The sequence below is a fragment of the Branchiostoma lanceolatum genome, chromosome 1 (genome assembly GCF_035083965.1).
Source record: "Branchiostoma lanceolatum isolate klBraLanc5 chromosome 1, klBraLanc5.hap2, whole genome shotgun sequence".
NCBI lineage: Eukaryota > Metazoa > Chordata > Leptocardii > Amphioxiformes > Branchiostomatidae > Branchiostoma > Branchiostoma lanceolatum.
Genome location: NC_089722.1, coordinates 14,576,668 through 14,597,467, shown reverse-complemented (window position 1 = coordinate 14,597,467; position 20,800 = coordinate 14,576,668). Strand labels below are relative to the sequence as shown.

General features: G+C 40.6%; 2 protein-coding genes across 4 annotated transcripts; both read right to left on the bottom strand.

Annotated features, from left to right (window-relative positions):
• Nucleotides 1-592: 592 nt before the first annotated feature.
• LOC136444111 (heparan-alpha-glucosaminide N-acetyltransferase-like) lies at nt 593-8,435 on the bottom strand. Its single transcript, XM_066441638.1, has 15 exons — nt 8,340-8,435; nt 7,753-7,871; nt 6,335-6,407; nt 6,147-6,238; nt 5,635-5,711; nt 5,409-5,439; nt 5,035-5,177; nt 4,749-4,879; nt 3,945-4,081; nt 3,439-3,568; nt 2,724-2,810; nt 2,469-2,543; nt 2,249-2,319; nt 1,873-1,985; nt 593-1,440 (listed from the first exon to the last, which is right to left on the bottom strand). Exons 1-15 carry the CDS (start codon nt 8,433-8,435, stop codon nt 1,262-1,264), a joined length of 1,554 nt encoding a protein of 517 aa, XP_066297735.1. The 3' UTR covers nt 593-1,261.
• A 331-nt stretch (nt 8,436-8,766) lies between these two features.
• Nucleotides 8,767-20,678, bottom strand: LOC136436591 (contactin-3-like). Of its 3 annotated transcripts, none has more exons than XM_066430702.1 (14): nt 20,414-20,678; nt 18,799-18,940; nt 17,234-17,527; nt 15,319-15,414; nt 14,685-14,814; nt 14,371-14,453; nt 13,863-13,959; nt 13,287-13,489; nt 12,617-12,818; nt 12,364-12,428; nt 11,533-11,710; nt 10,707-10,834; nt 10,174-10,288; nt 8,767-9,519 (listed from the first exon to the last, which is right to left on the bottom strand). In XM_066430702.1, the coding sequence occupies exons 2-14, from the start codon at nt 18,872-18,874 to the stop codon at nt 9,360-9,362; spliced, it is 1,827 nt and encodes a 608-aa protein (XP_066286799.1). In that variant the 5' UTR covers nt 18,875-18,940; nt 20,414-20,678; the 3' UTR covers nt 8,767-9,359. The 3 variants fall into 3 exon arrangements, with proteins under 3 accessions (XP_066286799.1, XP_066286780.1, XP_066286789.1); XM_066430683.1 differs by having other exon boundaries at nt 10,174-10,291; nt 20,414-20,677; XM_066430692.1 differs by lacking the exon at nt 20,414-20,678 and adding an exon at nt 19,570-19,638 and having other exon boundaries at nt 10,174-10,291.
• Between the last annotated feature and the right edge of the window lie 122 nt (nt 20,679-20,800).

Here is a 20,800-nt window from a genome sequence, read left to right as displayed (position 1 = left end):
TGATAAAGTTGTGTTATGTACACGTAAATATGTTGAATGATTATGAAACAATAAGGTTAAACTTGAAATACATACACGTCTTTGTTAGTCCTTATTAGAGGCATACAAAGTCAATGTTTAACCCTCGCTCTGTTGACTTCTACTATAATCATTACAAATTTGGTTGCTAAATGGGTCATCATCAAGAAGAAGGTTACAGAATTAATTGTCCTTACTTGAATTGCAATTGGTGGCCAGTGCTTGTAAATATCAAACACGTAATAGATTCTTTCTCCAGATGTTGAGAATTGATAAAGATGCTTTACTACATGGGAAAATGTTTCTGTTTCATCATTTTGCTGATATCAATTCTGATATGATTTTTACATTGGATACTAATTCTGACATGATTTCTACATTGGATACTGTCTTGTTACTTACATGCTTATAGTGCAACCATAACGATGTTACAGTGTAGCAAGAAGCGATGGTAGTATCGTAGTACGCATGTGGTACTATTCCGCAGTTAGCTGTCTGTAGTCTCCATTAATATTAAGTACTGTAGCTGTACACACTCTATTTACAGAACACGTGTATATCGCACTTCCAGTACTAGTATATGATAGCCAATTAATATGAATATTTGTAGAACAGTCTTGGCACACAATTCAGCCGTTATGATAGTTATAGATCAACAGGTAGCAGCCTCACAGTTGAGCCCCTGGTACCAACTAGTTGGTAACTGGGAGACCCTGGTTTAAGTTCTGGGACAGGACCTCTCGGTTGGGGCTGCACCCGTCTTTCGAAAGGGACGTAAAATTGGGGTCCCGTGTTTGAGGAGGTGCCTCGAGCACGTTAAAGGGGAAGGGCTAGCAACCCTTTCTTGTGAAAATATATCCTGCTACTGAAACAGCAAGGAAACTTGCTTTCATATGTGCCACTAGGCACGACAAGGGTCTGAAAGAAGGAAATCATACAAAAACTAGAGTTAAGTATTTGTGCTACATATGCTTCAGGTTTGCTATGTTAGTTTAGCGATTGCGGGGTCTTTTTATAAATATGAATTGGTGTTGAATTCTTATTTGAGTTGAATATGTGATAGTTGTGTGCCGATTTGTTAAAAATAGAGAGAACGCTAGCGACCCCAAAAAACACCCCTTCCAATAAAATAGTATGGCGACCCTGTGACGTCACAATTCAAGATGGTGGCCACCACACATGCCAAGGGATCCAGCATAGGTTTTGCTACGCAGACCTGTAAAAATCATGTGTGACACTGTTGTTATATCTTGACATAGAACTTGACGTGGTGCAGGTAGACTGCTATAATGACCCAGAGAGTGGTGCCCACCAGGTGCATGGTCAGGAGATGCGGATGGGTCAGAGGAACTCCGCGCCAGTAGAACGGGAAATAATCGTACAGGATGTTCTGTCCGGCGTACAGCAGGATAGAGTTCATGCCTTGTGAAGAAAAAAAATGTTCATAGTTTCCGTCACATATCATTCAAGTTGTCTTATGAATAGAATAGACCCAAGTCAAACACGGTAGGACCATCCAAACCGATAAGAGTTCAGATTCTTTTGGATAAAAATTCAGAATTCATACACGATATCATTTGAATAGGCAACTGTAATTCTGCTGATAAGTTGCCCTACATATACATGGCACTGCCCTTGGTGCTGAAACGAAATCAGGGAAGGTAAGTGTATATAAAAGCTTTCAGAAGAAGATTTCATTTGCGTATTTTATCATACCAGCACTATTCTATGCATTGCATTGATGCATGTTTTAGACACGTTGCTCTTGATTGAACTATCTATTGAATTATAACTTACTAGCCAAAGGATACTTAAAGTGTAGAATGGAGTAACTTTAACAGAAGTAAGCCGTACCGCAGCAGTAGAATGGCCATCCAGACCACCACTTCTTAACGTCCACAACCAGGTAGCACAGAGCCAGCAGCACATAAGCCATGGAGCAGAGGGCTAACACGTACGACAGGGACCTACGGAAGAAATACACAAATGGAAGGATGGGAAAACAGCAGTCTCAATAAGACACACACGTAACAATGGTCAGTGATAAACTCATAATAATGTCTACACAATGTCAAGAATGTTATTTTTGCTCAATTTTCGAGATGAGCTCGTATTAGCTGAAGTGTTAAGTGAACTACTTCATATAGAATGTCTTATACCGATGGTTGACCTAAAATAAATCTAAAGTCATATTTCATATATCTTCATATATTTCATATAAATACACTACCACAGGTTTTTGTTGACAGGAATCCACCCATCGTTTTTGGTCCCCTTGCACAGCAACGTGGCCAAGACACCCTGTAGTAACAACAAACAACATTCAGTACCAGCAGACTATAGATATAATTGGTGTTGGATACTTCAGTGTCTCATTTTGCTCGGGGTATCATTAAGGTATTTACTATAAAGAGTTAAATCATTTTTCCTATGCATTAATATCCACTTACTGCTAGTACTGCCCATATGACCCATCGACCGACTCTGCTGCCGTGATCTTTGTAGTGAACAAGAATCTTTCCCGCCTGTAAGAAAATATTTAAAGGGGATTCACGTATAAATAGGAATTTCAAACCTACCACAAAAGATTGCCCTTTCAATGAATGCGTTGAGAATAACTCATAAATTCTAAAGAATTTTCATAGCTTCTGAGTTCACTGTGTCAATTCGGGTAAGTCATGACATATCTTTTATTAAGTATTTACCTGTAGACCAAGGAAACAGTTGAAAATCGTTGTCAGAGAGCCAAGAATTCCTTCGGGATCAAACGCTACTTGTGTCTTGTAAAGAACCTACATCATAAGAAAAGAGACAAAGAACTCCTTATATACCTAGCAATTGATTCATATGAAAGAAAAGTTGACTGAGGGCTAATATGTGGTACTTTTCTTAACGATACAGGCTTTCCATTGTGGCTTACGACACCGCTACATTCATTCGTCGTTTGACGTCGTACAACTCTGATGCCATAGAACATTCAAGCAGGCTTTGACAGAACCAACCACGGACAATGATCTAAGACAGCCCTTTCGGTAACAGGACAACAAAATGTTGTACGAAAAACTCCAGAAACTGTTCCAAAATTGCCTCCGTTTGCAACCGTACGAATATCCTACGGTAAATGTGACGAGACCCTAAAACCGTGACCGTGTACTACGAGTCCATTACTGTTATTAATGTCCCCTTTCCACTAGACGGCGATCGCGCTGCGAATTCGCTGCGACCTAAGTTGTATATGTGTAACCCATGATTTCATAATTTGAATATCGTGCCAAATGTATGACAACAAAACAAACAAAGCGTAAGAAAATTCATTTCTCATCTGTGAAGCAAGCTGTCAAATTTCAGGTCTCAGTACGCGGTCGCAGCGAGGTAGTCGCCCAAGTGGAAAGGGGATATGAAAGTGCCCTAAGTCCTTACCCTGACGGTAGGTGTCTGGTACATGTGGCTGCCCAGCATCAGTCGGTCTATGTACCCTGCAGCGCCGCCTGTACAGTTTAGATACTCCGCTCCATCCCCCAGTAACGGTCCTCCTGGGCCCAGGTAACCCCTACATGTCAAATACAATACGTCTTTGTCTACATTCAACCACATCTTTATAATTAAGAGTCGTTTGATACAAGTAAACAAACAAACAAACAAGAAAACAAACAGGCATATTTCGAACTGTATGCACTATTATCAAATTCGACCGTCCATAGCTAGTAACAAAATAGATTATGATAGCCTTTAACGGAAATCGATAAGATAAAAAAAATATGGTACGTATTTCAATAAATTATTGGGTACAAGACTGTTCCCTGTTCTATGTTACCAAGTGCAAACCTATAGCCATGGTTTAACAATTTTGCACTTGTACAAATATTCTGTGTTCAGATTTGAAGTTTGTTTCTGCTAGCTAGTAGATGGAATGATAACCAACTTACGTTGGACATCCTGGGACCGGAAGTAGAAATGTGATGATGAGATGCATGATGAGGATGAGCAGATGGAGTATCCAGGGTGCCCAGTTATCCAGAACGTCTCTCAGCGCATTGTGAATCTTCTGTAGCGTTGGGTTGGTCTAAACATACATAATAATAATGGTTTATTAGTCAGAAATTACCCGTGCAATGGCAGCCAGTGCTGAATTGCTGCAGGGTTTACAATCATATAATACAGAACAGATACATATTTTGCTCCACACTTGCACTTTGTGGAATTGTCGCAAGGGTCTGGGCGGCTGCCTTTCGGCGCCAGCAGGTGACCTCAATACGACCTTCCCCAACCGAAGACAGGTACCCATGGAACTCAGGGTGGAGTGAGGAAAGTCGTGTAAAGTGCCTTTCCCAAGGGCACAACATCGGGGAATAGCAGTGGTATTGAACCCGGTACCTCTCGGTTGAAGGCGAAACACCCTACCGCCACACGATGCCACACAATGTAACACGGTGCCACACAATACCATACATGTAACAATGATACCATATTATAATTTTCATTTGGTCTTTTGGCGTCTACTGACTTCGAAGGCTAAATAACGAAGTAAATGTTGTATTATGACATTTCGTAAACGTTAGTCTACCAAATGAACTGATATTATCAACTAAAATGTGGTATTCAAATTGAGCATAGACGCATAAAGTTATGTGATTCTAAATGTACATTTCTCTAGGTCTAGTAACAAATGTATTGATACAAGCTGAAACTTCGTGGAATGTTTATTTCTGAGCCAGGAAGAAAGTTCTTACCAGACGTGACTGTGCATCAGAAGGCTTCCCATCCTTCCCAACGAAGCATTCAATTAAACCAGTCACCAGGTAAGCTATGCTGAAGCGCTGCAGTACTCCTGGGACCCGCACGGTGGCTAGATCATTCCGACCTAAAGTAAATATACACATGCGTTTCGTACTTACAAATTATACATCGGGTTTTAGCCAGGTAGTAGACTAATAGTAGACACCGTGCCAATTCCATCTCATATATCAAACACAACGTGTTAACATGTTATGTAACGTCCTTATCTTTGGCTCTTACCGTGCCCAGCGTTTAAGAAAAATCCCACTACAAATAGTTTGACGCTTCGGATGATCACTCTGAATACAACGCCTCGTGTGGACGTTCTCTTTCTCATACTCCTGAACGAAAGGCCCATGGATGTACCCATGATGAAGACAAACCTACATAGAACAAACAAATAAGCCAGTGAACGCTTCAAACAGTTTGATGGGCACATGCTGAAGTATAATGATGCAGCTTTGCGAACAATATCTATGTTATGGAAAAGAATATCATTTCAACGAAACTAACCTGATACAAACGTTCTAATGTTACACGCAGTTGAGATGTAAGTCTGTTTTTCTAATCAAGGTGTCAAGCAGACGGTAAAATTCAGTTTGGCAGATGCTTACCAGGGGAAAACTGTGTCGGCAATCGTTAGACCTGGAAAACAACATTTAGTAATGTCATTAGCTTACATAATGCTGAGTGAAGTACTGTTCAATGTCACATAATGTTACTAAATTCAGTACTCACACAGTTAACCCGAAGAAAAATATAGTTGAGACGAAGAAAGATTCATAACTATGAAGGCCATGATCATCTGAATAGATACATCATGTGTTGGTAGATATTTACCGTTCCATGTTGGATGTTGAAAGATCCAGTACCCTCCTCCACCGAAGTTCACGAAGAGCATGATGGTAAGACAAAGTCTGAAACATACAGAGACATAATATAGACATGTAGCATGTAGCATTAATGAACTTGAGAGGCTAGTCTTCCCTTCACCCTTTCTTCAATATTGATTATGTAGTCGACATTCAATGTCTCTGTAATCTATTCCCCAAGCGTTGAGTTATGTGCTTAAGATGTTGCAAGTGATGCCACAGCTTTTATACTTAACATAAAAGAGATTACTGTAAATGCATTTAAGTTCGCGTATTTTTTCTTTCGCGGTAGTGAGAAAATGCAGTGCTTGCGGTAGTTTTAAGTTCGTGTGTGAAACAATAGTAGCGCTACAGTCATAGGTGGGGAAAAAGTTTCGCGGTGGCTGAAAGTTCACCGAGAAAACCACGAACATAAAACCACCGCGAACATTCCTGCCTTTACAGTAGTAGAGAAGAATTTGCAAAAGATTTGAAACCTACCCTCGAAAAGTGTCCAACGAGCGGAGCCGTTCTTTCTTTGCCGTTGGTCTCTGTTCGCGTTCCGCAGTGGGATTACTTTGCATTTCAACATCCTGCAAAAAGAAATACATTTTTTTGACAATCCAAACTCTTCTAATTAGTAAGACGACTTAGCAAGAATTTTGAAGATAGATCTAAATCTTATTTACCTGCGATGACCTTCCCCCTTCTGTGTCATCGTTGTCTTTTCGCCAGAAAGCAAGTTTTGTAAACCAGGGCCTCCTATCGAAAAAAAAAATAACAATATGAAACAAACATAGTTAATATGTCTTCCACAGAAAATAAATCAAATGGAAATGGAGACATTTATCTTGAAGAAACAAACGCAAATTGTGTCAAAGTGTTATTAATCACCCTCTGGCCCACAGGAAAATGTTGAGGACTAATACAAGCACGGCGTACACACCACAGGCAACCCAGATAGCTGTATAGTGGAAAAGAAACGAAATATTAAACCCCAGTCTTGCCCGCGAATTAGCTTTAGCTCCTATATCAAAACAGTAGGAGCTAATTGTCTCTTTCACATCAATCTTGTCTTGGCCTTTTCTAATCTGTTTCCCTATTGGTCTAGACTATCTAAAATGGTCTTCTCTCAATTTGCATATCAATTCCTAGTTCGTGGTTAAAACCTGCTGTTCGACAAATCTTGCTCAGAGTCACTGACGAAAAGTAGTGAATGCTACTTGAAACGTCTAACTGTTTCCAAAATCATATCCAGTTGTTTGAGTAACTCTTATTTGAAAAATGACATCAAAATACATCTGCCGACATACTAGTGTTTCTGATGCATTGCAAAAGTATTCCACAGGATTCGAAACAAACGTTTGATTAATTAATATCCTCATAAAATTTCACAAATGAAAGGAAAACCGAGGGAGGAAGTGATATTACAGCATTTATCAAAATGAAAAATCAAACTTAGACGATTCTGTGCGTGTTGACATCTTACCCAGATAAGTGTCTGTAGGATCTTGTGTGACATAGATCTCACATAGTGATGCCTCCCTTGGTGAGATGTCCAAGACGTAATGTCCATATTCACCAAAATGGTAGCTTAGACTGTAGACAAATGTAGCACAAATAAAGGGAAAAGGTACATGGTGTCTACATCTGTATAGTTTGCCTCGGTGATATGATGCCTTTTTGCATAAGATTCCCATCTGTACACTCTGTTAGACTAGTTGAACTACGTGTAGTATGATGAAAGAATACCGGTACGTGTTACAAAGTATATATGGCGGTCTACACATCTGGGAACATGCCAGAGGCAATTCAGACATGGTGTATTCTAAGCCGTGTTGTAGTTGCGTACTCATGTGCGGGTACAACCTCCAAATCCGCCGGGTTACATAAATCCGTCACTTTGAAAAAACAGTGGGTTTGAGAGATCTCTAGAGCAGCACCGGCAAGGTATGCACAGTTTAGGCACAGAAGTGCATTATACTGGGGGACGTTGGGTTGGAGATCTGTTTGGACGTATTATGTCAGGGTGGCGGAATTATGTACCCTGGTGGAATCATGTTAGTATACGTACGTAGATGTAAAATTTGATATGCTTTTGACCCACCTGCACAGTAATCTGCTGGTGTTCTGTTCCACAGCAGCAACGTTCACTGGATACACAGTATCCGTGATGACGTCACTGGAACTTCCTTCAGACACACTGGCCACTGGTACCAGGCGACACTTTAGATGATTAAGAAAACGTCATTTAGAATATGAAAGGAATCCTGAAGTTACAGCCTCCTTGCCTTCCTTTAGAGCGTATACAAGATAAAATGGTGTTGACTAGAACACACGGTGTATGCCTATCACAAACGTAACGCTGTATCCAAGTTGATACTGTATCTGTTTAAGTCTCTATCAGACTCCATAGCATAGGTCGCTGGAAAAATAGTACAGATCGGCCAAATAGACAGATAACATGCCAAAGGAGTTAGCCGACCTCGCGTCGTAAACTGTACTCCGAAACCGACTAAGTCCTCCAGCATATTGCCTGTCTTGTTCTGGCCGATTTGTACTATTTTTCCAGCGACCTATTGAGTCTGGTAGAGACTAATCTGTTTACACTTTGTAAGAAACAATGTACATCAGATACAGTAACAACCACACTGTATAGGACCGGGTGGTAATGTTGTGAAGGCAAGTGTTCACCTGGTGACAGTCTGAAGACTGCAGAAGGATATCCACAGCTGTAGGAAAGGCGTTGATAACGTGTAAGAGGGCAGTGTCTCTCGCCAAGTCGTCCATTTTTGCGCAGGAAAGGTAAGCAAACGTTACCATACACGCAGCTTTCGTAGTGGAACCTCTGGTGCTCTGATGGACCAGAAATTACAAGTGTTCACCCTTTGACCCTCTCTTGTTGGTGTTATTGGTGAACTTTGCGCCCCTTAACTATATGGCTGGCTGTTGACTATTCAAACATCAGTCATTGTACTGGTTGTAAACCTATTCCGTCCCACAGTGCACATTTGTAAGGACTGCAAAGTAATTATTACCAACGTGGACAATAACTGTTGGCGGTCGATGGCATGGGGTAGGTTATAAATGCAAGGCAGGAAAAACAATGAGATGCGTAAAGGCAAATTTAGATCGACTTTATTCCATTTTAAACTAGGTGGCGTGGCACACCATAAAATCTAAATAATGTAGCTGCAAACGAAGATAATGTCCCACTGTGGTAACTCTATCAAATAGCCCGCTATCCCAAATATGACTTTTTTAACCTTACAAATGGTCCAAATGATGGTAGAAAAATATAAAACTACTTCTATATTGCACTTAACATTCGCCAACCATTGCTTACAAAAGCTGTACATCATTGCTTTTAGTTTCATATTTCTTGAGTCCCTTCTTCGTGTACTTTGAAGGCTCGCTATGTTGTTTCACAATCAAGATGTTTTGTTCATATAATCATTTAGCGTCGAATCTAACACTGTTTTCAACATTCAAGGACCATTTAGAAATAGGCTTACAAAAGTCATTGCTTCCAAAAGCTGTACATCATTGCTTTTAGTTTTATATTTCTTGAGTTCCTTCTTAATTCGTGCACTTTGAATTGAAGGTTCGCTATGTTGTTTCACAATTGTGATGTTTTCTTCATGTATGATCATCAAGCGTCTGAATCTAAAAATGTTTGCAACATTTGAGGACCACTTAAAAATAGGCTTTTTTTTATGAATCTGCCGTCAGTGCTCGTGTGTCGTCCATTCCAAAGTCCTCATTGGCTGTGACGTTATCATCGATATACAGACGAACTCGGAAGGCCTCGTCTACGTTCGGTCGGACGATGACCGCGTCTGGCCGGGCCGGTGACCTCACCCTGTCCCTCCGTCTGTGTGCAAGATAAAATGTCAAACGTTGTAGAAGGTAATCAAAAGGTAATAGTTGGTAGGGTTGATATCCACCGTGTCTAAGACACGGCATTGGAAGGCGGGGAGCCCATCCCTCTCCTTCCACCGCCTTTTACCTCCCCAACCGAAGTTAGGTACCCATTTTGACACCTGGGTGGAATGAGGAGATCCGTGTTAAGTACCTTTTTGAAGGACTCGGCCATTCGTCACCATGTTTCAAAACCGTTATTTTTTAGTTGTCACCTCCACGAAGTACACACTTTGCCTAATCAGAAGCTTCTTTGTTGGTTTTTAATCTGACGCATCCCTCTTTGAACTATTCTAGCCTGATGTTGTTGTTTCTTTACTCTCCTCATGCCGAGTCGCACATAGGGAAGCAAGGTTTCTCAAATCATTTTCAAAGTATATTCTGAGGAACTGCTTCGTGCAACCATGTATATGTTTTGTATATACTGTACTGGAACGTACTATTTCGTTAGATGCTGCTTTATGTTGTTTACTATGTTAAGATGTAGGAATGATTTCGGGAGGTTAATAGAATTATATAGATTGACTATCTTTATCTAATAACAGCCGTTACACAAAAAATAGAAACATATTGGAGGAGACAGCAGAGTGAACATATAAATTCCTACCTTTTTCTGACCTTCCATACAACGACTGCGACTCCCACGATCATAACCAGAGCGACTGTGACAAAGGCTGCAATTGCTTGTGGAATGTTGTTGGAGGCTTGTTTTCCTATTGGTGCTGCTGTGGGCACAAATGTGAATAATCAGAATGCTCAGAAATGTTGTTTCTCACACAGAACACACTTTATACGTGTATAGGATACGTCGCTGAAGGTTAACGTTACACATCCATGTAATACGATATATACGCAAGGTAGCAGTTACTCTAGCAACTAGATAGGTTGCTATTTATATATATATATTCATACATATGATGTTTTTGTCCCGATTGTGTAGGTTGGACAAGTGGAAAAGGAAATGAATAATTGCGAATAGATCGAAACGTTTTTACAGTCAAACAAAATCGTGTTACTGAATTTGATATGGTATTTCATTTTAGATATACATGGGTGCCATTACATGCTCTTTATCATATGTTATAATTAAAAAAAAAGAAATCTGTGTAGTGTAGGAAAGACAGAGAAGGCCTGAATTACCGATGACTATAAGATGAGTGGACGCCTCCGTCTGACCAAACTGGTTAGAGATAGTGAAGGTGTAATTTCCCTCATCAGCCGCTGTGACGTCATTGATGAACAACCACCCTTCTTTGGTAACGTTCATTCTGCAATGAAACAAAAATCGTTATGATTTGATAAAGTAAAACAAATGATTCAAATGTCAGTTTTGTAGCACTCACGCCAGAAATAGTTACTTAAGCAACTGGATACAATTTTTAAACAGTCTGTCTTTCGACTGGAAAACCAGGTTTTATACCAAAACTCTGAATAGATATGTTAATGAGTTTAAGACAATTTAGGATGTCTTGAAGTAGTCTTCAAAAGAAGATTAATTCAAGACTAGGTTGTATGCTAATGAGTTCAATTAGCTACTGTTGTTTTAGTACAGTAACTAAATGTTGTTCGTCCGGGGGTGGGGGGGGGGGGGCAGTGAATTATCCCAAGTGCCTAAAAGTTCAACACGGAACAGCAACTCAGTTCTGTGATGATCCACTGCCCAACACCAACCCAAATAATGAAAATAAATTTAAACTTCAAAATAAGGTGCACAATTGGCACATAGCTTTGGGTGCGTATACTTTCCTATCTTTGTCCATCAGTTTATTTCTACTAGTGCAGCAGCAGAACACAGTAGACTATTCATGTTTGCCAACATTGTTCTAATAACGTGTCTATTTTGGTAAAAATCAACATTGTTTTGAGACCATATATAAGCATCAGACATGGATTCCACCGCCAGTGAGTTTCATATACGAATAGATTATTGCACATGGTAAACCATAGTTACCAGCTGAAATCTCACCTGGGGTTGATGATTGTAACTGTCTGTTTTTCATCCATGTTGACGTTGACGACGATGGTGTCTCTCTGTTTCCACCTGATCCGGAAAGGTGTCGAGGCTTTCCATCTCACCAACAGTGTGGTGTCCTCACCAAGGATGGCTGTCTGGGGGTTCTGCACCGGTTTCACTATTGTCGGCTCTGGAGGTAACAAGTTTATTTGTTTGAACCTTTGTTTATTCATAAGAAGCTCAAGTCGGTATGCAGGCTGCTTTTCATGGAGGTCATGAGGGAAGAGGGAATGGTCAGATTGAATGTAATAGCGATACAGATAACAAGTAATTTGTGTATTTGAATTTGTATTCATTGAAAATTCCAAAAGGGACATGACTGAGAGAAGCAACAATGACTAGCAGCGACTGCTTTGGATGAAAAGTGACTAAACGAGATAGGGGTAGGTACATTGTAGACATACAATGTGTAAAGGAGAGTTTGGCATAGGAGAATGTAATCTTTCCCCATACATTATACAAAAGATGAACTGATTCGTGGAGTTTATGTTTTATGACATAAGCTATCAGTAATTACAAGATGTAGGTGAAGCCTTGTCGAAATAAGCGTTTTCACACTTCCGAGTACGCATGCGCGGCGACAGGAATTGTGGGTAATGTCAAATATGAGGGCCCCTGGCTTGTAAACAGTTCTAGTCTCGGCCATTGTCTCGATTTGAATAAAGATATAAAAAAGAAGGGTTTTGTTTACGTCTCATGGGCCCTCACCTTTGACATATTACCCAACATTCCTGTAGCCGCGCATGCGTACTCGGAAGTGTGAAACGCTTTTAACACACTTACCGATTGCAACAAGGTTAAAGGACACTTGGTCTGCTCCGTACTCGTTCTGCACCATGCATTGGTACCTGCAGAAAATGGACAGTTTTCATCAAAGGTAGTATTGTATTCATATTTCTTCTGATGTGATGGGACGGAGCTTCTTATTTCCTAGTACCAGCGAATTTTCAAAATGGTTTACAAGAAAATTTTGAAGCAATTTTGAATGAAAAAAAGCCAACTGACAAACAACAAAGGAAGCGGTGTTTTTTGTTACCTTCCTCTGTCCGTGAATCTCAGGTCATTCACGATCAGTGTGTCACCCTTGATGACGTACTTCCTGTTCGTCACTACCTGATTTGCATTTCTGTACCAAGTGACAGTCAGGGGCGGTGTACCCTCGAACGTGACCTTCAATGTTATGTCCTCTCCCAGGCGCAGAGGAATGTCTCTACCAAGAGCCGTAACTTTCGCAGGAACTGTGTAACACAACGGCAACAATAGGTTAACAGTTAAAAGTGTTTCCTTTTGAATGAACTCATCAACCATTCATAGAACAAACATTTATATACGCAGCAGATTGAAAAATATGTGCGTTTAAGTTTATAGAAATTATTTTCTATAATCACATCCTTTGTTGATGTGTGTTCTCGCGTAGTGCAATGAAATGAAGACAACGTATCCAATGTGAAGTTACTTTTAAAAAAATACAGTCATACCTGCCAAAGAAGACCACTCAGGGTTGCTATGTTTGTTGTTATGGGAAGTTTGGTCTTTATAGACAGGTGGTCACTATACACAGGATTCTTAATGCTGGTATCAACGGGAAGATTATCTGAGGTATCACCATATTGGCCAGGTGGTCCTTATGTAGAGATGGTACACTTGTACAGGTTTGACTGTATATAGATAGATGAATAGATATAGGCTATGAAAGAATCACCTACCGTTGACTGATAGCCTGGCTAATATGCTAATCCTGCCCAGCGTGTTTTCCACATTGCAGAAGTAGTACCCGGCTGATTCCCGCCTCACGTTGGGAAGCACTAACAGGTGGTCGTTACTCTGCAGTACCGCATTTCCCGGCAGGGGGAGGTCGTCACTGTCTTCCTTTCTCGCCCTTCTCTTCCACACTGTCTTGGAAACAGGACTGACGTACAGAATATATTGATGATTTTCAGGTCAGTTATGATCGATTTAATGCAAAATGGAGACTTCAAATTCTACTTTTAAATTACTTCTTTGGAATTTCAAAGTCTCTAGACATAAAATTTCGTAGTAAAACAAGTGACAAAATCACAACATAAACTAGAATTCCCCGACCTTCGCCGACTGATCTTAGCCTTTTCGAGTGGCATTTATTATGCAAATAAGGACCTCATTTGCATGTCAGTTGATCATCTTCCCTCCCAAGAGCTATCTACCACTAAAAAATCATGACCATAGCATGTCCAGAACACGAGATATCAAACGCGGAAGTTCTGCTGCAAGGCTATAGCAAACCACTAGGGAGAAGAACTCACTATGCATCATCAAAACACTGCATGGTGACCGTCTGTCCTTCTACAGCGTGTACAATCTCGGGGGACAGGACGACATGGGGAGGTCTGGAAGTGTAATCTAACAAATGACAGAAAGAAGAAGAACAAGGTTTAAGTAACTCTTTGACGAAACTTTGCCCTATAACGTAATATCATCAGAAGAAAATGGCTTCAAACAACGTAAATGATGTTGTGACTTAGTAGGTCAAAACTTCAAAACTAAATTGGAAAATGGACAGAATTAGGGGCCATCTTGTTTCAACTATTGTAGGGTAAATGTCAATGGTATTCTAAATGGCATGCAATGCATGCATTATCACGGGTAAAACCAACCAACAGCGAAGACAATGGCAAAGTACCTGACGTGTATATAGACAAAATTCTGACGCATGCAACATTAAAACGACGTTTAAACAATGAACAATGCATTTCTCTGACGGTACATATTACTACATGCACAGCAGTTATGATGACTTTTAACATTACTCACTTCCTGGCCGCACAACGACAGACGTTGCAGGACTGTGGGCGATGTAGTAGCCCAGAGAAGGGTGGTCATCTGACAGAACACAACTGTTGGAGAAAAACAGAACATTCTATCATAGTTTCCTTTGCAAGTTTTCAAAGGATGTTCTTGTTTCTCATTGTATCTTTAGAAAATTCAGTGAAAAGTAAAACAGCTGTTTGCCGAGATAGCTAGCCAACAGCATTGAAATAGATGAATATTTTGTCTGCTATTGTTTTCTTATTTCTAACAACAATATCTAAAGAGAAATGATAACATTAATGAAAAAAATGAATCACCTGTAGTTCCCGGAGTCCTGCAAGGTGGCGTATCTAAAGAAGAGGTCGCCATTTTTTCTGGAGATGAAAATCCGCTTGTCTGGTTGTACAAACTGGTGAGGAACATTCTTATACCAGCTGTACTTACCAGCTGAAATACACAAAACAAAACAAATAAGTCCCAATTTCCACAATTCATTGTGTACATCACTGTCTAAGCTACCTGCATAGTAAATAACATGAAAATCTGTTGCTCCTTTCTTCAGTTATTGTCCTTGGAAGATTTTGACAAAGACGCCATTGCAGTTCCAGTGACACATACCAAGGGGCCCAAAATCGACCTTGACCTTCCTCCTTCCAACACCTACCCACATACCAAATATGAATTACAATCCATCTAGACGTTCTTCAGTTATGTTGATTTTAAGCATTCGGACGGACAAACATACACGCACGCAAACACACAAGCAAGCACACGCAAAACAATATCTCATGAAAAAGTCTTTTTCATGGAGATAATAAAGATATCATCTTGATTAACAACGCTTATCGTTGGCCTATCTTGGTGACTGTAAGACATTGACAGAATTGTTGACAAACACATCGTTATGATTTATAACACTTCATATTCTCTATTATCTATACTCCTACTCACATGGGTAATGGTCAGGTGGAACACATCTGATTCTGAAGGTGTCTCCTTCGTTGACAACTATGTGCAGTCTGACGGTCCGTTCGAATGGTTCCATATCTGAACGGGACAACAAAAGAAGATGAAATTAAGATAAAATTACAGTCAAACCTGCCCAAGGCGACCACCCGGCGGACCGAGCAAAAACGGTCGCGATGGACAGGTGGTCGCCATGAAGAGGATTCCACTCACATGTTTCCAGGTCGAGGTTTTCAAATACAGTACGTAAATGGATGGAAAATTATGTCAATTTAGACAGCATGACCCCCACCAGGTTCAATTCTCATCGACAGAAAGATCCTACAAAAATTACATTTTCCATTATCGTTGTAATAATTGTATACCGCTACATCGTGTACAAATTTTCGTCATAATATTTTGACTACAAACGCAGCGCCCTCCCGCATTCACGTTACATTAAATAGTACACACACACACGCACATCATCGAAGTTTAAAGTCCTAAGACAAATCCCTAGAAACACCTGCTGGCCCCAGCCTTTCTTGGGGCGCCGACCGCTGGATAAAAGGGGCAAAAAGTTTTCGATCTGACAACTAAAGATGAAAACGGTACGGTGTGACCTCGGCGCGGCGCGGCAAGCTCTGTGCGACCGCATCGAAAGGTAAGTCAGCGCAGCCAGAACGCACAGCGTCCAATAAAGGTTTGTTAGATTCACCGGGAAATAAAAAGAAAATAAGAATTTTAATTTTCATCAATAACTAGAGTATTCGTAAATGTTCATACACAAAAGCATCGTGTTTTAGAAAGGTCAGCGGTACGCCCAATCCGGGCCGTGCCAAATCCAAGATGGCGTCGGGACCAAGGAACAACATTTCTCGCCCGATATTTGCCCGCCGCGAAGTCATTTTTCGGCGGAATTTAGTAAGACACAGACAAATTTTTGTTGAAACTACAAGAAATAGATAGTAATTTCTGTGAAATCTGACTTTATGGCGCCATGTACTACGTATTCGTTTTGAAAATTGAGTTTAAACCGAACTGAGTTTGCGGTAAACTATAAGATTACGAATAGGCACAACAACATCACAAATATTTGTCTTTACAATGTTTATAGGGGGAACGTTTTATCAACACACTCCATGGAGGAATCGATGCTATAACATTACTATTCCATATATTTTTGTCCTTATTTTTGTCCTTCAAAGTCTTGAAAACATTTCCGTGAAATCCGACAGCAAAATGATCCGATGTCACCACACGCTTGAAAATTAGGCGTCCGCCATGGGCAGGGATTGTGCTCTGTGTGGTCCCAATTCGTGGCGGTCGCGGTCGCGTTGGACAGGTGGTCGCCTTGGGCAGGCAGCTTAATGCTTGTGCCTATGGGGAAAATTTTTGGGACCGAGAAAAAGTGGTCGCCATGGCCAGGTGGTCGCGTTGACAAGGTGGTCGCCTAGGCAGGTTTGACTGTATCATATCTGTCACTATCATCTACCTGTTTCCAGTTATAGGTAAATATTCATAATAAGACTCTTGCACACAAAATGTAATACGTAAGCTTCTCGACTGCCTCAACATATTGCTTATTGCTTTATCCTAAAGAGACTTACTTGAAATTTACAAATGTTGAGAAATGTTAAGTTTGAACAAAAAGAAAACACCGTACCCGAGCGAGCATACACACAGAGGCCGACTCGCCAGGAGCAGAAGCAAACCTCTCTTTTGAATTTTGAAAGCCTGTCCTTTTTTTTACAAAGCTCTGTTGTTATTTCAAGCACATATAACATGTTCGGCCACACTTAGCCTTAACCTGCACTTAGCTATAGAGTATTCAGCTGAATTTCAGCATCTTGATGAAACAAAGTTACGATGCCATGACCAAAACACAATGCACGGAAACAGGAAAATAAGTCATACTTACATGCTATTCTCAGATATGTCGGTAGGCTTATTTCTGCGCCGTCCACGTTGTACGCTATACACTGGTACATTCCCTCGTCTTCCGGTCTCTTAGGACTAAGAATGTGCAGCTCTCCGTCCACGAGTTTGTATTTAGTTGGCGTCAGGATCAACTTCTGGCCGTCCTTTATCCATTCATAGGTCGTTGTAGAAGAACGCCCCCTTACGGTACAAGGAAGGGTTGCAATGTCTGTTCTATAGGCGATTCTTTCTCTGAAGTGTGCGTCTATAGCAGGTGGTCCTTGTCTTGGGATGTCTGTATCAAGTATAACGAAGGGATTTCAACGAGATAGACAATTAGCAACAGAAAGTATTTCGCCTACCGTATCAGGTAAGATATAAAAACCTGAGGTTCTACTGCAGTACCAAGGTCACACACCAGGGTCTTCCCAAGACTTACCAACATAACATATATCATTACAATACATCCCGAAGTTATCATTCTATACAGACTACAAATTTCCGGAAACACAAACAGATAGACAGACAGACAGGCAGACAGACTGACAGACAGACAGACAGACACACACACACACACACACACACACACACACACTCATACACACACACACACGCGGGCGCGCACACACACACACACACACACACACACACACACACACACACACACACACACACACACACACACACACACACACAAACACGCCCATACACACCCAAAATAATACTTCATTTTTTCATGAAGGTAGTAAGGCAAGCACACACACACACACACACACACACAAACACTGGAGTTTTGATGGGATACGTATTGGGGGGGGGGGGTGCTGGGCTGGGTCACATCGCCCGAGGGTCTCGTCTCACCACTTGTGTTTTAGCTTTTGGTGTCGTAAATATTAACGGCCATTTAGGTATGTTAAGGTGCGTCCATCTTGAACGCTACGTCACCAAAAGTGTGTGGCAGGCATTCGTGGTGTAACAGACTGGAATTGTGAATTCAAGTGACGAAAACGACAGTGTTACTTTGCATCAGGAATATATCACTTTAAAAGGTAATACAATAATGATTATGTCAGCTATATATCACTTTAACAGGTTATACAAAATGCTGTATGTTCAAAGAGACCCCGAGTATGTTTACCCATTGACTAGCCTTTGGTGATTTTTCCATTCCCAATAAGAGGGATGTTTCGCAGTTTTAACGGTCATTTGGTAAAATCTTCTCGCTGCGCTTTGGCGTGGTACTGCAGATAAGGGTCTGATAGGGTGTATGAAAAACTGGCGAGAGTCCAAATACTTGAGAGCAAAGCATTTTCTTAAACTTTGCTTCACAGTTTGACGTAGCTAATTGTATTTTTATTTTTGGGATATTTCCGTAGAAATGCATTGCAACTTGCCCATACCACGTCACTCGTACGTATGGTTTAGTACCCATCAATGTTTTGAAAGGAACAACGTATTAAAGGTGGTGTGGGATATAGATATTTTTCTCCCAAAAGGAAACCATTAATGCTAACTTTATTCTAGCACTGCATGCTATAGTATATCTATACTGAAGGTTTTACTTACCAGAATCCCCATACATGGCAACTGTGACGGAGACCGAAGACAACAACAGTGTCAACAGTCTGTGGTGGAAGCCCATCGCCTTTCCTTTGCTCCTGTGGACGTTTTACTATCTTACTTTGTGATACGCCTCAGTCTGTCAAACCTGGAAAAAGAAACAGACCATTTGAATTTTATGTGACATCGACAACACATGCAATGGCTTGCCACATTGTCTAAGGAATGGTCAACATCGTGGGCAAAGAAAAGACGACACATACAATGTCGCTACTACATCCGTTAAAGCAGTCCTCCCATATCCTGTCATTATTCTAGATCCCCATAAATCGTTACAATGATGACACATTATTGGCACAACAAATGGATCAAGACTTTGGTTATTAGTATGCCAATCAAAATCCTATAGAGATCAGTCAATATCTGGTGTTTAAAAAAACTACATATAAACAACATCTACATACAATTTATTAACAACTTCGTTCGAGTGAAATGTGAAATCACTACTCGACCTATGTGTAACGTTAATTCAAACAAGATAGACGAAACATTGTGAGGGATCAACTCGTCGTACAAAAGACTATAAAATCTATCCATGTCATCTTTCGCTCCGGGCTAGTCCCACAATGTAGACGGGTACTTATCGTAATTGGGATGTTATCTGATATGTAGTTGTTGTCTGGTAGCGGTAGCTTAGTTTTTATCGCGTCTAGAATAGAAACGCTTGTAGCTAAAGAACATCGTCTACGAAGTACAAACATAAATGCCTACACATACCCCCACATGCAGAAGGAACTTGCAGAAAAACAAATGGTTGGAATCGGTGTCCGGGAGTCCTCGAAATAGCAATATAGGTCCTTTTTCTGTCTCATTCAAACCCACCGCGTGGATTTTTCCGTGATATCACATACAAAGAATCCTGTCTGTCAACTTTTCTACCCACTGCTTCAAATCATAAGGGTTGAACGTTAAAAACAACCCCTCCCTTTTTAACATTTCAGACTAGTCTGTTGATGTGCAATCTGAAGCAGCAGACAGAGTGAGTCACATTAATGTCGTATTTCTGGGTCACTAGCCTGATCCCATACCCTTAAGCTACTGCTCCCTGATAAAGACTGTAGTTTTGAACAAAACAACACAGTGTGGGACCAAATGTACGCTTTTACAAATAGTGTCGACGTTCTAAATACAAGTACAGCCATAGAAGGACCCTCGTTTCATTAACGAACATTTGTGTGCCTATATGGAGCTAAACCGGCTATCTTTTACGCTTTTTAGAAATATTTGGCCATGACCCGACATAACATCGATATGTTAGCACAAGATAAATGTAAGACTTATCAACAGTACAGTCCCTCTACTGGTGTGTACATCGTACAAAGGAAGCTTATCATTTATAACATGTTATGTTATGTTGATTGTTTATTACCTTTTTCTAATAGCTTCACCTATTTACGTTGTAAAGATTATTCTTACATGGTATTGACCAGAGAATGTATGTACTTTCAGAATTTACAAATTCGTATGCCGTCCTTGTCTTGCAAAGTAGAACATTACACTTTCGAGGATAAAATGCGTACTAGTCAGTAAGACTAGGGACAATGAAAAACACAGATCGTACCTGCTTTCGTTGTTTTGAAAAATTACAGCCAACAGTCGCTGGAAACACCTGGAGTCGCTCTCCGTGCAGGTAATGACTGGGAGAAACAAAGGAAGTCGTCTTCATTGTTCAAAGAATACTCCAAGATGCTCCAGGGTTTGTGAATCACTCAACGTTGAGACAAAGTGGGGGCGACAAGTGACTATTGCGTACTGTCAGTCATATAGCTTGGGGGCAAATAACGTCCCAAACAAGATGGCGTCGGTGTCATCACAAATTAGAAGGTCATATATTGACAACATGATGACCTTCGCATCCTAGGCATGCGCAATGAGCGAAAACAGCAAATGTGTATATCGGCAATGTATTTATTTCTTTATTACTACATGAACAATATAAAACCTTTTT

Excerpts from the sequence above, each read along its gene's own strand:
- LOC136444111 (XM_066441638.1), bottom strand. The coding sequence starts at position 8,435 with ATGGACGACTTGGCGAGAGACACTGCCCTCTTACACGTTATCAACGCC. Across the intron at positions 6,408-7,752 it reads ACCAGCAGATTACTGTGCAG|GAGGCCCTGGTTTACAAAAC; the intron begins GTGGGTCAAAAG and ends TTTTTTCGATAG. Across the intron at positions 2,544-2,723 it reads ACTGTTTCCTTGGTCTACAG|GCGGGAAAGATTCTTGTTCA; the intron begins GTAAATACTTAA and ends ATTTTCTTACAG.
- LOC136436591 (XM_066430683.1), bottom strand. The coding sequence starts at position 18,874 with ATGGGCTTCCACCACAGACTGTTGACACTGTTGTTGTCTTCGGTCTCC. Across the intron at positions 12,819-13,286 it reads AGCCAGGCTATCAGTCAACG|TTCCTGCGAAAGTTACGGCT; the intron begins GTAGGTGATTCT and ends TGTGTTACACAG. Across the intron at positions 10,835-11,532 it reads GTTACAATCATCAACCCCAG|AATGAACGTTACCAAAGAAG; the intron begins GTGAGATTTCAG and ends GTTTCATTGCAG.